The sequence below is a fragment of the Odocoileus virginianus genome, chromosome 28 (assembly GCF_023699985.2).
Source record: "Odocoileus virginianus isolate 20LAN1187 ecotype Illinois chromosome 28, Ovbor_1.2, whole genome shotgun sequence".
NCBI classification, from domain to species: Eukaryota; Metazoa; Chordata; class Mammalia; order Artiodactyla; family Cervidae; genus Odocoileus; species Odocoileus virginianus.
Genome location: NC_069701.1, coordinates 23,795,674 through 23,809,337, shown reverse-complemented (window position 1 = coordinate 23,809,337; position 13,664 = coordinate 23,795,674). Strand labels below are relative to the sequence as shown.

General features: G+C 35.4%; 1 protein-coding gene across 2 annotated transcripts in view; it reads right to left on the bottom strand.

The window, feature by feature from the left end:
- Positions 1–13,664, bottom strand: part of TSG101 (tumor susceptibility 101) — a 43,092-nt gene that overhangs the window by 23,763 nt on the left and 5,665 nt on the right. The window contains exons 3-6 of one of the 2 annotated variants that reach the window (XM_070457310.1): positions 12,009–12,074; positions 8,357–8,520; positions 1,670–1,796; positions 1,477–1,569 (exon numbers count right to left, since the gene is read on the bottom strand). In XM_070457310.1, the coding sequence (XP_070313411.1) occupies positions 1,477–1,569; positions 1,670–1,796; positions 8,357–8,520; positions 12,009–12,074 (450 nt within the window). The remainder of the gene's footprint in view (positions 1–1,476; positions 1,570–1,669; positions 1,797–8,356; positions 8,521–12,008; positions 12,075–13,664) is intronic. The other variant, XM_070457311.1, reaches the window with a different exon arrangement.

Sequence of the window (13,664 nt, the reverse complement as noted above, 5' to 3'; positions counted from 1 at the left end):
AAGAATATGAAGTGTTTGTCTGTGTCTCACAGTTACCACTGATTAAGTGTTGACTATTACTGTCAAAAAATGAGGTTTGGCCATAGCACACTTTTTTGGTGTGACTTCTACCTAACTCAAAAGTCATCCTAAAACCAAAGATCAAAAATATTTAAAGATAATGATGCTAATAATAAAAGTACATAATTTTTCAACTAGAAGATCGTATTTGTTTAAGTATGGATCCAAATTTGTCGGCTATTCCTTGATGTTTATGTGTAGGACAGAATTCAAACCTTCATTTCTTTGCAGTCATACCTAATAATAAAGAATATTGTTTAAGTGTATAAAAAGTATTGAAAAAAAAGTATTGGGTAGACAGTAAGTTGGTCTCTTTTACTAATTTACATATATTAGCTCTAGACTGTTTAGTGATTTACAATGAATGAGTACAAAATGGAATTGTAACAGTAATCTGTTTGGTGAGATCTCTTTCGAGAACGCTGCACTTCCCATGTTAATATAAAACTAGAAGAAATTTAGGAAAAATATGTTGCTTAGGAGACTAACTTGCTTACCTTTATTGTAAGTGGTCACTGGCTGTGTTATTTGAGCAAATAAATATGAATGATGAGCTAGGAAATATTTGGCATTTCAAACTAAGATGGGCAGGATTAATCTTGTGTATTAAAGTCAACAGAATTTATTAAAATGAAAACAAATTTCTGGACCAAAAAAATCCCTAGAATCTACTTTATTAAAAGAGCTACAAAATGCTACATCCAAACCTTTTCTGGGAAAGCAGGGAAGGAAAAGGATTCAGGAAATTCTGTTAGATTTCCATTCAGCTTGTGAGTCAAGATGCTACTCAAGATAGAATGAATAAAAGAGGAAGAGGATAATTTTCAGCAGAAGGAAAATGAAAGCTCATGTAATCTAACTTATAAGATAAATAAATTTGGTTAATTATAATATCAAACAAAATCTGTTAAAAAAAAAAACAAACCACAACTCAAAACACAATAAACAGGTTTAGTAAAGTCAAAAAAAGTACAACCAACTCTCAATTATCTATGGTGATTTTAAAGTATCAGTAAGAATTATTAAAAAAAAAAATCCAGAAATAATAGAGATAATGTACACCAATTAGGGGAGAATTTATACCGACTCCATGCCCCACCCCCTGGACTCAAAGTAAAATGAATTGGCTGTACTCAAGAGAAGAAAGCTGAGAGCTAGGTCATTGTGTATACCCAGAATAGCTGAACATGAATGATATAGTTGATTTTGTAATTGATTATTATCTACAACGCTGATCCTGGAGTTGCAAAGAAAAGGAGAGGTCAGATTGCCTTTCAGGTTGTATCTGCCTCCAAATTGATCAATAAAGCTATTCCATGGCATGCATAATTAAAAAAAAAAATTCCAGCTCTATTCCAGCATTCTTTCTCCTCCATTTTGGAATCCAGCACATCCATAGTTAAGATTTCTACCCACAAACGAAAGCCCAAATGCCAGTCTTTGTTGGGAATCTGTACATGCAGATGTGGGGCCTCAGAATACCTCCAAAAAATCCACTAACTTGATAAGCTAAAAAGCAAAGGGAAGTCATTAAAAAAAGTTATTTTATAAGATTTTCTGTTTTCTTTTGTTTATACGAGTTTAAAAATCAAATCTCAATTCTACTTACTATTTGGTGGCCCTGTTGCCTGGTATGGTGGATAGGATGCTGAAACAGTAGGACGAGAGAAGACAGGAGGTTCATCTCCAAACACCACAATCATGACTTGAATAAGCCCCAACAAGTCTGACTGTGGCTAAAAATGGAAAACAAATTTAAGGCAGTTACAGATTTAATTTTTGGTAAACAGGAAATGTCTGGCCACTTCTTATCTGTTTTCAACTTAGCTCCATAGTTTTCTTTGTAGGACTCCAAATGTGAAACTTACATTTAATTAACAGAGCTATGTGATGTCCTATTATTTTTGTGTAGCAAGGCTGCTGTTTCCTGTATAGAAAACCAGCACGAGCGAAAGCACCACACTGCGAAACTTCAGACAGTACTGTTCTTCACGTGACTCCGTACAGCTCACCAAAACTTACCGTATTTCCAGAGGACAAGTTAAGGATTCTGGTACAAATTTAGGGACAGATGTAAGCACTAGTCACAAGTATTATTTAAGGCCTTTAAAAAGATAACAATGTTACCTTGAAAACACATGTTCCTCAACTAATTTTTATTAAAGATAATACTGTAACTTCTTAAATTATAGGTAGACTCCATTTTAGAAATTACTAGATTGTTGTACAAAAGACACAAATTGTTAAAGGATCTTTCCTTCTAATATCAGTTACAAAGAGAGTGCTGTATCCCATAAAGGCTGCTAAATTTTTTTCTCAAATATCTAACTGATCACTAGTTTAAGACAAACTATGCTAGGCAAAGTTGTTCAAACTGACTTATCTGATGATCCCGTTTCTATACCCATTACTATATTTTGTGTATAGCTCATCTCATATACTTTATTCATGAGTTCATCAAGTTCTGAAGGGTTACTCAATGATCTTGATCTGCTGTCTTCATAACTTCCCTTCTCCTGACAGAAGAATTTACTAGCTGTTTTCAACTTTCCTAAGCACCATTTTGTTTACTTCTGTCCCAAAGTATGGTCGATGACAACAGATAACATTTCAGAAAGGTTCTTATGAAAACAGTGATTCTCACCTACTCCAGTATTTCTCATGTGTGTCTATGAACTGACAGGCTGAGGCTGGGAGCAAGCATGTAAAGCCTCTGCGCAGCACTGAAGAGGGGGCTGGAGATCATGGCTGGTGTGTGGGGGCTGCTATTGGGAACCACAAAATTTAATCTCTTATCTTTAGTCCAAGAAAACTCCCAAACTCACTCATAAAGTGATTTTAAAATCATGCAATTTAAAAACTGAGATTATAGCATAAATTTTACCATCTAAAGGTATACAGTTCAGTGGGGCTTTCCCCCCATCATCACTATCTAATTCAGAACACTGCCATCATCCTCAAAAGAAATCTGTATCTATTAGTGATCCTTTCCAATTTCCCCCTCCCTCCAGCCCCTAGTAACCACTAATCTATTTTGTCAATGGATTGCCTACTCTGAACATTTCATGTAAATGGAATAATATAATACGTGTCTGGCTTTTTTCACTTAGCATATTATTTTCAAAGGCTCACTCATGTAGTATGAATAAGTACTTCGTTTATACAATCTCATAACCATCATTTTGTCAAGACAAGTTTTACTTTAATTCTTTATCATACCATTCCTTTCATGTTAGTTTTTGAAGGAAGGGAAATGAATTGTTTATATCTACTTCCAGGCCTATTATAAAGCAATAGGACATTAATATTTCAGAATGAAAAATTACTAATTCAGAATAATATGGGAAGGATACCAAAAAAATAGCAAGAATATTAGTTTATTTTAGCTCAAATGCCTAAAGGTCAACTGAAACATATCTTTATAAAACTGCTTCCCTATTGAAAACCCTGGTAAGAGCAAAATTGCTTCCTTCCCTATCCCTTTTGTTTGCTTTTCCACAAAGCAATAAAAATGTTAATTTTACATTCCAAGCAGTATGTATGTTCAGAATTAAAATTAATAAGCAATTTAATTGGTAAGATCAAGATAAATGACAACAGCCCTCACTCATATTCTGCATCATGCTAGATTACTGCAATAGCCTTCTGTGTGGCTTCTAGTTTTCCTTATTTGCTATGATTAAGAGGATTTTCTATAGAAGTTCATGCTCCCCACACCTAATACAGAGTTGTTGCTGAGAATCAGTTGCTTATGCAGTAACTACATTTTCCAGTCTCTCTTGCAACTAGATTTTACTAACGGACCATAAGCAGAAGAGATTTAACTTCTAAGCCAAGGTGCATAATGAATGCAATCTTCCACTAGTCCCTCTTTGCTTGTCTTCCTTGACAGAGGACTCTGAAGCCCTGGCAGATGGTGGCACCACAAACTGGAAAGAGCCTGGTGCCTGAAGCTCTAATGAAGAAAAGTTGCCTGCCAGCAAGGAAGACTCCCAGTGGGCTATTATGTGGGCAAGAAATTTCTAGTGTTAAGTCTCTAGAATGTTTTAGAGCAGCCAGTGATTTTTCAGTCAGAAAGCTAATTAATGTATTTATCTAGTATACTTCAGATATTATACCTGATGATCACTGCATTTAATACCCTACTCTTGTTCAAACATCTAAAATGACTCCCAACTGCTTACTAAAGGACAAAATCTGTAGCTAAAAATCAGATCTTCCATGATATAACCTTGAAAACCACGCCAAAATTAGCTACCATTATGTCTTATTAGATCTGTGGAATATATCATACATAGATAGATAAATGTATAAAACAAATGTAACTTTAAAGAGTAACCATAAAGGTAGCCATCACCCAACTTAAGAAGAAGATTCGAGGGTGGGATGTTTCAAGAGAACAGCATCGAAACATGTATATTATCTAGTGTGAAACAGATCACCAGCCCAGGTTGGATGCATGAGACAAGTGCTCGTGCCTGGTGCACTGGGAAGACCCAGAGGGATCGGGTGGAGAGGGAGGTGGGAGGGGGGACCGGGATGGGGAATACATGTAACTCCATGGCGAATTCATTTCAATGTATGACAAAAACCACTGCAATGATGTAAAGTAATTAGCCTCCAACTAATAAAAATAAATGGAAAAAAAAAAAAAAAAGAAGATTGACAGTAACTTAGAAGTTCCAGACTGCATCCCCATCTATTTAGAGTTACCCACTTCTCTGACTTAGTGGATAATCATTCCTTTCTTTAAACATACTATATCTCATTAACAATTCTCTAAACAGTATGTTTAATTTTTCCTATTTCTGAACTTCATATGAATTAAATCAAAATGTATTCTATTCAGACTTATTTCAGCAATGTTTTTAAGATACATTCTTGTTCAAGAATATAATTATAAATTCATTTTGATGATTGTATGGTATTCTACTGAGTGAATATACAACTTCTTTATTCATGCTTCTATACTGCTAACAGTCATATGGATTGATTATTTATGTTGTCATGAACATTTTTGCTATGTTTCCTAGTATACATGTGCAAGGTTTACTCTTGGGCAGTGGTTTTCAACTGGGGGTGCTATTTTAGCCTCCTAGTGAATATTTAGAAACATCTAGAGACATTTATAGTTGTCACAACTGTGAGTCATGTGGCATCTACTGGCATCTTGTGGATAAGGGCAGGGATTATATCCTGTAATGAACAGGACAGCCTTTCTACAGTGAAGAATTATCCAACCCCCAACCCACAATGCCAGTAGCACTAAGGTTGAGAAACCCTGCTCTAGTGTAAAGTAGAACCAAGGAGTAGAACTGCGAGGACACAGGGCATGGGCACTTACAACTTTACTAGGTAATGCCAAACTAATTTCGAGTAGCTGTGTAAACCTCCATCAGCAATGTCTAAGAGTTCCCTTTGTTCCACATCCTCCCTAACTCTTGGTACGGTCAACCGGGAGTGAAAATTTAATGGACATGTAATGGCATCTCATGAATCTTAAATTATTATATATTTCCCTCTCCATTAGCAGGATTAAAATCTTTCCATGTATTTATTGGCCATTAGGATTTTTTGTGAAATACTTATCCAAGAGTTTCATCTATTTTTCTATTGGGCTTCTTTTTATGATTCCCCAAAGTTATTTCTATGTTCTGGATATTATACTGTAGGTGGTGAGTATATTCTTTCAGTTTATGGTTAGTTTTTTCACACCTTTTAATGTGTGTTTAATGAACAGAAGTTCTTAATTTGCATAAGCTCAATTTAGTCTTTTTTCTTTTACAGTAAAAGTTTTGCATCTTCTTAAAAAAAAAAATCCTCACCTATTACAAGATCATGAAGGTAGTCTCCTATGTTGTTTTATTTTTTTGCTTTTCACAATTTATCTGAAATTAATTTTTGTATACGATACAAATAGGAATCTGTCCCAACTCCACTACTGAAGTTCTTAATCTTATTCCCACTGATCTTCTATGCCATAACTGTTATACAGTAAGTGTTTATACTTAGGCGTAATTTTTTTTTCTTACTGTGCTTAGCTTTCCTGTGTTTTGCAGATACTGCAATTTTTACAAATTGAAGGTTTGTGGCAACCCTGTTATGTCAGATAATAGTTAACATTTTTTAACAATAAAATATTTTTTAAAAATTTTCTTGAAGTATACTTGATTTACATTGTTCTTGTAATTTCCACTGTACAGCAGTGTGATTCAATTATACATATTCTTTCTCATATTCTATTATGGTTTGTTACAGTATACAATAAAGATTTTTTTTAAATTAAGGTATAAACATTTTTTTTTTAGACCTAACAGTATTGCACATTTAACAGACTACAGTACAGTGTAAACCTAACTTTTATATGCATTGGGAAACCATGCAATTCATGTGACTCATTTTATTGCAATATTTCGCTTTATTGCTATGGTCTGGAATAAGGTTTGCAATGTCTCCAACATATGCCTGCATAGTGGATCTTTTTTCTGGGTTATTTATTATGTTCCATCTATCCATCTGAATACTTCTCTGACAATTCCAAGCCATCTTAATTACTAGTTTTTTAAAAAACATTTTGATGCCTACAGGGCAACCCTTCCATCTTATTCTTCTTGGCTATTCTTAATCTTTTGAATTTCCGTATAAATTTTAGATTCAGCTTATCAAGTTCAAAAAATTAAGAAATAAATACACAAAGAAACAAAAGCTTCTCTTAGGAAATAGTTCAGTTTGTAGATACACTATAAACTGAAGAGTCTATATAATACTGAGTCTTCCAATCCATGAATAAGGTTCTCTTTCTTTCTCTGTAATGGATGTGTACATCTTTTGTAAGGTTTATTTCTAGGTCACTAGCATTAAAAATATAAAGTATTCATATGGCAGTTCAGTGATTCTCTCTTCTGCTGAGTCCAATCTGCTACTAACCCACCTATTGAGTTTTTAAACTTCTATTATTCTATTTTTCAGTTCTAAGATTTCTATTTGGTTCATTTTTAATATAATCATATACCTAACATAATTCTCCACCTTGAACACATTAATCATAATCATTTTCAAGTCTCTGTCTGATAACTGGGTTACCTGAGGGTGGTGCCTGTTTCTAGTGTCTTTTTCCCCTACTCTATGCCCTATCTCTTGATATACTTGATAATTTTAAATTGTATGCTTGACACTGTTCATGAATAATTACACAGATTCTATATACTATCTTCCCCCAACCAAAGTTCACTCTATCTTATCACTGGCAGGTAAGTGTGGAAAATCATCTTAATATAAGCAGGGGCTGAGCTGATTCAAGGTTGGAGTTTTACAGGGCTCATTCTGCCTGAGTTCTCACTCACAGGGTGTGTTCCTCCAGCATGCCAATGAAGAATCCAGGGTATTTACTTCTACCCATCCTCCTTGATGAGGTTTCGAACTCTTACTGCTTCCACAACCTAAGACTGCTGAGAAGTTGGCTGTGTTTTTCAGAGGCTCTCTGCTTAGCTTTTTATAACATTGTGTCTTTGAAATTTAGGAATTCAGCATATGTCTTGAGGGGGAAACTCAGATTATATCTGGCTCCCTTCTTTGTAGCTTCCTTTTCTCCTAAATTCTTGGCTCCTAAAATACTGAGTAGCTAGCAGACAGAACAAATGTTGTCTTTTGGGCTCTAGGAGACTGTTAGAAACTTTGCAGTCTTCTTTGCCTTTAGCTAAGGCCTTCTGCTCAGATTCTCAGCGTCTCACCTTGTACCAACAATCAGTAAATACTCTTAGGGAAAACTGACAGAAGTTGATTCATCTTTTTACAGTTTCCTTCTTCATAGGATCTTGGCCCTTCAAGTCCTAACTGCCTCATTGTTCTGCAAAGTGTTCCACAGATGTTGGTTCTACTTTGTTTGGCTTTTCTAGCAATATTTTGGATAGAAATTGTCAGAGCTAAACCATCAAAAGTTTATTCCTATTACTTCTTGATTGGAACACTTTGAGTAATGAGATTTGAACAGTTTCATAAATATATGCCAAAGAATACTACTTTTTAAAGTGTATTCCCCACATGTGAATTCTATCTATTCTTAAAGGTTCAACTCAAGCAAACATAACAGTGACTGCATGTATTCTGTAAACTACCAAGCTCTATAAAAATATAAAAAATGTTTCTTTCAAAAGCCTTTTTCAATTACCCAGCTCAGTGATTAGTGATCTTACATGAATTTATCCTCCTTTAATACTCCTTGAGTGTTAACATAAAGTAGATGCTAGTGAACAAAATATATAATACAACAAACTCACAGAATACCATTAATACTTACGTGCTTCCATTCATGTAGATAAGGAAGATATATCTTCCCATTAGCATCCACATGCTTTCCTGTTTTAATAGTCATTGAGCTAGTAGGCTTAACGAAACAGATAGGGGGATTATACGGATATGTGTCCAGCAGCCACAGGCAGATTGGAATATTGTATGTATTACCTAAGAGAGAAAGAGAAACTTCAGTTACTCTATTTTTATTATTTTTCAATAATGGTTTAGTAGGTAAGCAAGAAAGAGTTACAACTAAGCAACACTTAAAAAAAAAAATCACAACAAATATTTTATGTTTCAAAGTCTGTTTAAGATCAGCTTCTCAAATTTTCAGTTTGTAAAATACAAGAGCAGGATTAAGGAGGTAACTGATCACTACTCTACCAGTGTGAGCTTACTGCTGTAAACAGATTATTCACATATTATCTTTTGGTTCAAGCCATACTTTATTATTTGACTTCTGTCACTTCAGTTACTAAAATTTCCTGGGAAGACCGGAGACAATGGCGTTCTACCAGAAAGGGATATACACTGGACTTGAAACTCCCGTGCCAAAAGTCAAGACTGTGTAAGATCTAACCCAAATGTCTGACCAATGAATGGCTTTTCAGAGGTGGTTTCAAAATCAATGATGTCATCTCCTTCTCTTTATGAAACAGAATCTCTCTTAGCTGAGAAATTTGCCTACATGTAAATCAAAATGAAGTGTTTCAAAGGATCCAATAGAGTTAATATACTGAACATAAATCAAAGACTTTTTTTACTAAGTTCAAAGCCCAATGTCCCAAGCAATTATCTGAATCACCTAGCAATTCAGATACATGTCCCCTTCTGAGAAAGTGTTACTTCATTAAAGTATATATACATACATTTCACTTGAAAAAAATCAGTAATGGGACTTTGGATTTATTTTTTTACTCAAAAGTACTTCTACAATGAACCCCCCCGCCGCCACACACACACAAAGGATACATCTTAATACACAAAACATAACTTTATTTCCACCACCCAGAATTCTTTGCTTTGTGAAAATGATGCTTTCTCCAGAATTACTCAGGCTTAAGAACTATGCCATATAAAAAAATGGTGAGGGAACAGAGGTTTAGTTTAGATAAAATGTACATAAAAAAGGAAATCCTTGTGCACTGTTGGTGGGAATATAAACTGGTGCAGCCACTGTGGAAAACAGTATAGAGATTCCTTAAAAATGAAAAACAGAACAAAATACGATTTGGCAATTCTACTTCTGAGTATTTATCTGAAGAAAGTTAAAATACTAATTTGGAAAGCTGCAACATTAGTTACAATAGCCAAGATATGGAAGCACCCTAAGTACCTACTGATAGATGAACGGATAAAGATGTGGTATACAGATACACAATGAAGTAGTACTGAGCCATAAAAAAAGAATGAAATCTTGCCATTTGTGACAACATGGATGGGCCCAGAGGGTGTTACGTTAACTGAAATAAGTCAAACAGAGAAAGACAAAGTATGATTTCAGTTATAAGTGGAATTGAAAAGACAAAACAAATGAATAAAACTAGACAGAAACAGATTCATAGATTCATAAAACAAACAGGCAGCTGCCAGAGGGGAGAAAGGTGTGGGGAGACAAGGAAGTGAAGGAGATCAAGAGGCTCAAACTTCCAGCTGCAGAATAAATGAATCACGGGTATGAAATGTATAGTTAGGGGAAAGTCAATAATTATGTAATGATTTGTATGGTGACAGATGGTAACTAGACTTATCATGATGATCACTTTGAAATGCATAGAAATATCAGATCACTATGCTGTGTAACAAAAACACAGTGTTAGAGGTGAATTATCCTTCAAACATGCACAAATAAGCAAACATAGAAAAAGAGATCAGATTTGTGGTTATCAGAAGTGACGGCTGGGGGGAAGGGTGAATTATAGGAAGGTATCAAAAGGTACAAACTTCCAGATTATAAAATAAGTACTAGGAAAGTAATGTACCACATGATAAATGCCATGAACACTGCTTTTGTTATATATGAAAGTTAAGAGAGTACACATCACAAAGGAAAAAATTTTTTTTTCTATTTCTCTAATTCTATCTATAAGGGATGATGGATGTTCATTAAACTTACTGTGGTAATGTGTTTCTTGATGTATGAAATCAAATCATTACACTGTATACTTTAAACTTATCAATGCTATAATCAATTACATCTCAATAAAACTGGAAAAAAAATAATGCTTTTAATTATGTCTGCAAGAGTTTTCTGCCTCCTACTTTCATTCATACCTATTCACTCATATCAGAGCTTACTTCCTGGTAAAGGCAAAGTCAGCTATTCTGCATTTTACTCATACTTGCTCTATGAAATGCTGATGCGCAAGTGTTTTCTCCCTCTGAATGGTTGACTCATCCCTTAATAATAAGTTTGAACATCATTTCTTGGATGACCTTCCTATATGTTCCTGTTCTCCTCTATAATCTAACAGCACGTATTTTATTATTCTATAGCAGGTATAGAATAGTATAAATATCTATTTATTCCCCATTTCCTCTATTTCTGTATGTTCTTCCAGAGACAGTACATCTTTTATTCACCTTTGTATCCCTAGTCCTTAACCCCTATGCATAGCAGGTACTATATAAGATCAGTGGAAATAAAAAAAAAAAGATCAGTGGGTAGGTTACAGAGACACAGGCCTTAGCTAATCACAAGAAACAATTAACCAACAAAAACAGAACAGCTGCTTATGAAGCTGAATGCTCCATTATCGCTTTAAGTATTCCACTAGAGGGTGGCTGACTGGCTAAAAGATGTAATTATCCTTCATCAGCATTACAACCATAGATAATAGCTAATTTTGGTACCTCTTTATTATATACCAGTCTCTGAGCTAAATCCTTTACAATATATGTTATTACAAATTAATTATTCCTTGAGTTAGGACCATTATACAAATGCTATAGATGCCCACTACCACAAAGCTTGAAGAAGGAAACAGCACCCCACTCCAGTACTCTTGCCTGGAAAATCCCATGGACGGAGGAGCCTGGTAGGCTAGTCCATGGGGTCGCAGAGTCGGACACGACTGAGCGACTTCACTCACTTCATACTTTATCACTGGAGAAGGAAATGGCCACCCACACCAGTGTTCTTGCCTGGAGAATCCCATGGACAGAGGAGCCTGGTGGGCCATGGTCCATGGGGTCAGAGTCGGACACGACTGAAGTGACTAAGCACGCACCACAAAGCTAATCGATTACAAAGCAAGAACTAAAACCCTACTCTGCCCTGACTGTAAAACCTTTATCTTAGTCACTACATTACACAGCTTCCCATTGTCAGATAAGTTTGAATAGGATGGGAGACTGAACTAGGAGGCAGCCAAGATCCCTTTCTAGTACTAAGATTCTCTGAAACAAAACTCTCCCAGTGCTTCTAGGTACTTACTTGTTGATATACCTTTGTAAGGAAGGTGGTGGTGGAAGGAAGCTTTGTAAGGAAGCTGAAAATATTAGGTGCTGCTGCCAAATGAACTTCAATTAGAAGTTAAAATTTCTATATTATCATGAAAGTCATGAGAAAGCAAGCTTAATTTACTTACAATTCTTTGGCAACTAAGTATGAATTAAAATGCATCTATGAAAAATAAATCACATAAGACATTTACCTCTATAAGGCACAGGAATTGTTCCAGTAAGGTTCATTAGTTCCCTGGAACTGCCATCATTAAAAACTGAAAGGTGAGAATATTGAGTTAATCAATAAGCATTTTGACAGATACTCTTATATAAGTTATTCTTTCAGAAACAATGGCTACAATGCACTATTACTCTTTAAAGGGACAAACTTGCTAATGTTCAAACATTCTGTCCAATTACAAATTATCCTTTGTTAATTTACTTAATGGGATCAGCTTTTGAATGAGTAAAGACACTATGAATTACTTAGGAAAATATATGTGAATGCTATAGTATCAATAAATAAGAGCTCTGGGTCTTCAACCAACATGATTATAAGATTACTTAAAAATCACTATTAATTGCTGCCCTGCTGGCTCAGATGATAAAGAATCTACCTGCAATGCAGGAGACCTGGATTCAATCCCTGGGTCAGGAAGATTGCCTGGAAAAGGGAATGGCTACCCATTTCAGTATTCTTGCCTGGAGAATTCCATGGACAGAGGAGCCTGGTGGACTACAGTCCATGGGGTTGCAGAGTGGGACACGACTGAGCAACTGATGCTTTCACTTCCACAAATATTAACCTAATAGCATTAAATTTTAGATTTCTCAGATGTTCACTCCCACTCACTGTCATTTTCAATCTCAATGTAGCATCCCACAGTAATAAAAAGGAAAAAAGATTTTAAGAAATATGGACATCTTCTTTTAATACAAGTATTTCTCACATCACACAAGTTTTCCTATCTGTAATTGACTGAATAACTAGGGCACATAATCTGTATTCCATGAATAGCTATTATTTGCAACAATTTGGAATTAACACTGTACTATATGGGAAAAGGCTATAATATACAGTACAAGAATACAGAACTATACTGTTGACCTCAGTTCCTTTATCTACTATTGACACTTACAGCCTGTGATGTAATTTACTCTGATTTTGTGTTTTAAAAAGACTACATTAAATTCTAGGTTTATATTTACTCTAAAAGCATGTTGATGACAATGGTTTAGACTTGGTCCAGTCACACAAAGCTATATAAGATGTGTTCAATGAGGCTGCAGTCTTTGTCAATTTTGATCATTTCTTCTTTCAGTATTCAATAAAAACTACACACTTACCATAACTTTCTAGCCTTAGTCACTTAATTCCCCCAGAGAAGCCATTTTAAAAGTAACTCTAACTTTGGAAAGATGAGTTTTCTTGCAGATCTAAATACCACAGTGCAGTATGTGGACAGGAGGGAGAACTGTGTCCTAATGTGGGAGAGGACTTCTGGTTCATGACTGTTGTTCAGGAAATTCAGGACTGATTCCCCCTCTGCTGCCTCCCACCTCTCCACCAGGCTCCTGTTGACAAAGCCCTTGGGGTGAGTGGAGTTCAGAGCGAGAGTCTCAGCTACAAATTTCGGCTCTTTGCACTCACTGCAGGGGCCTCACAACAGGCACACGGCAGCATGGTTTCCCTTAGCCCTGGCACATTGTCCCCAAGGAGACAGGGTAGGAGAGATTATGTTAGGATTGGTGGGGCCAAAAAGACTATTAAAAAACACCTGGAGAAAGTGTTTTCATTGTCATTTCTTACTTAAATCACAACTTCATCTCAATAGAGGGTGGACACAAACCGTCACCTAACACAC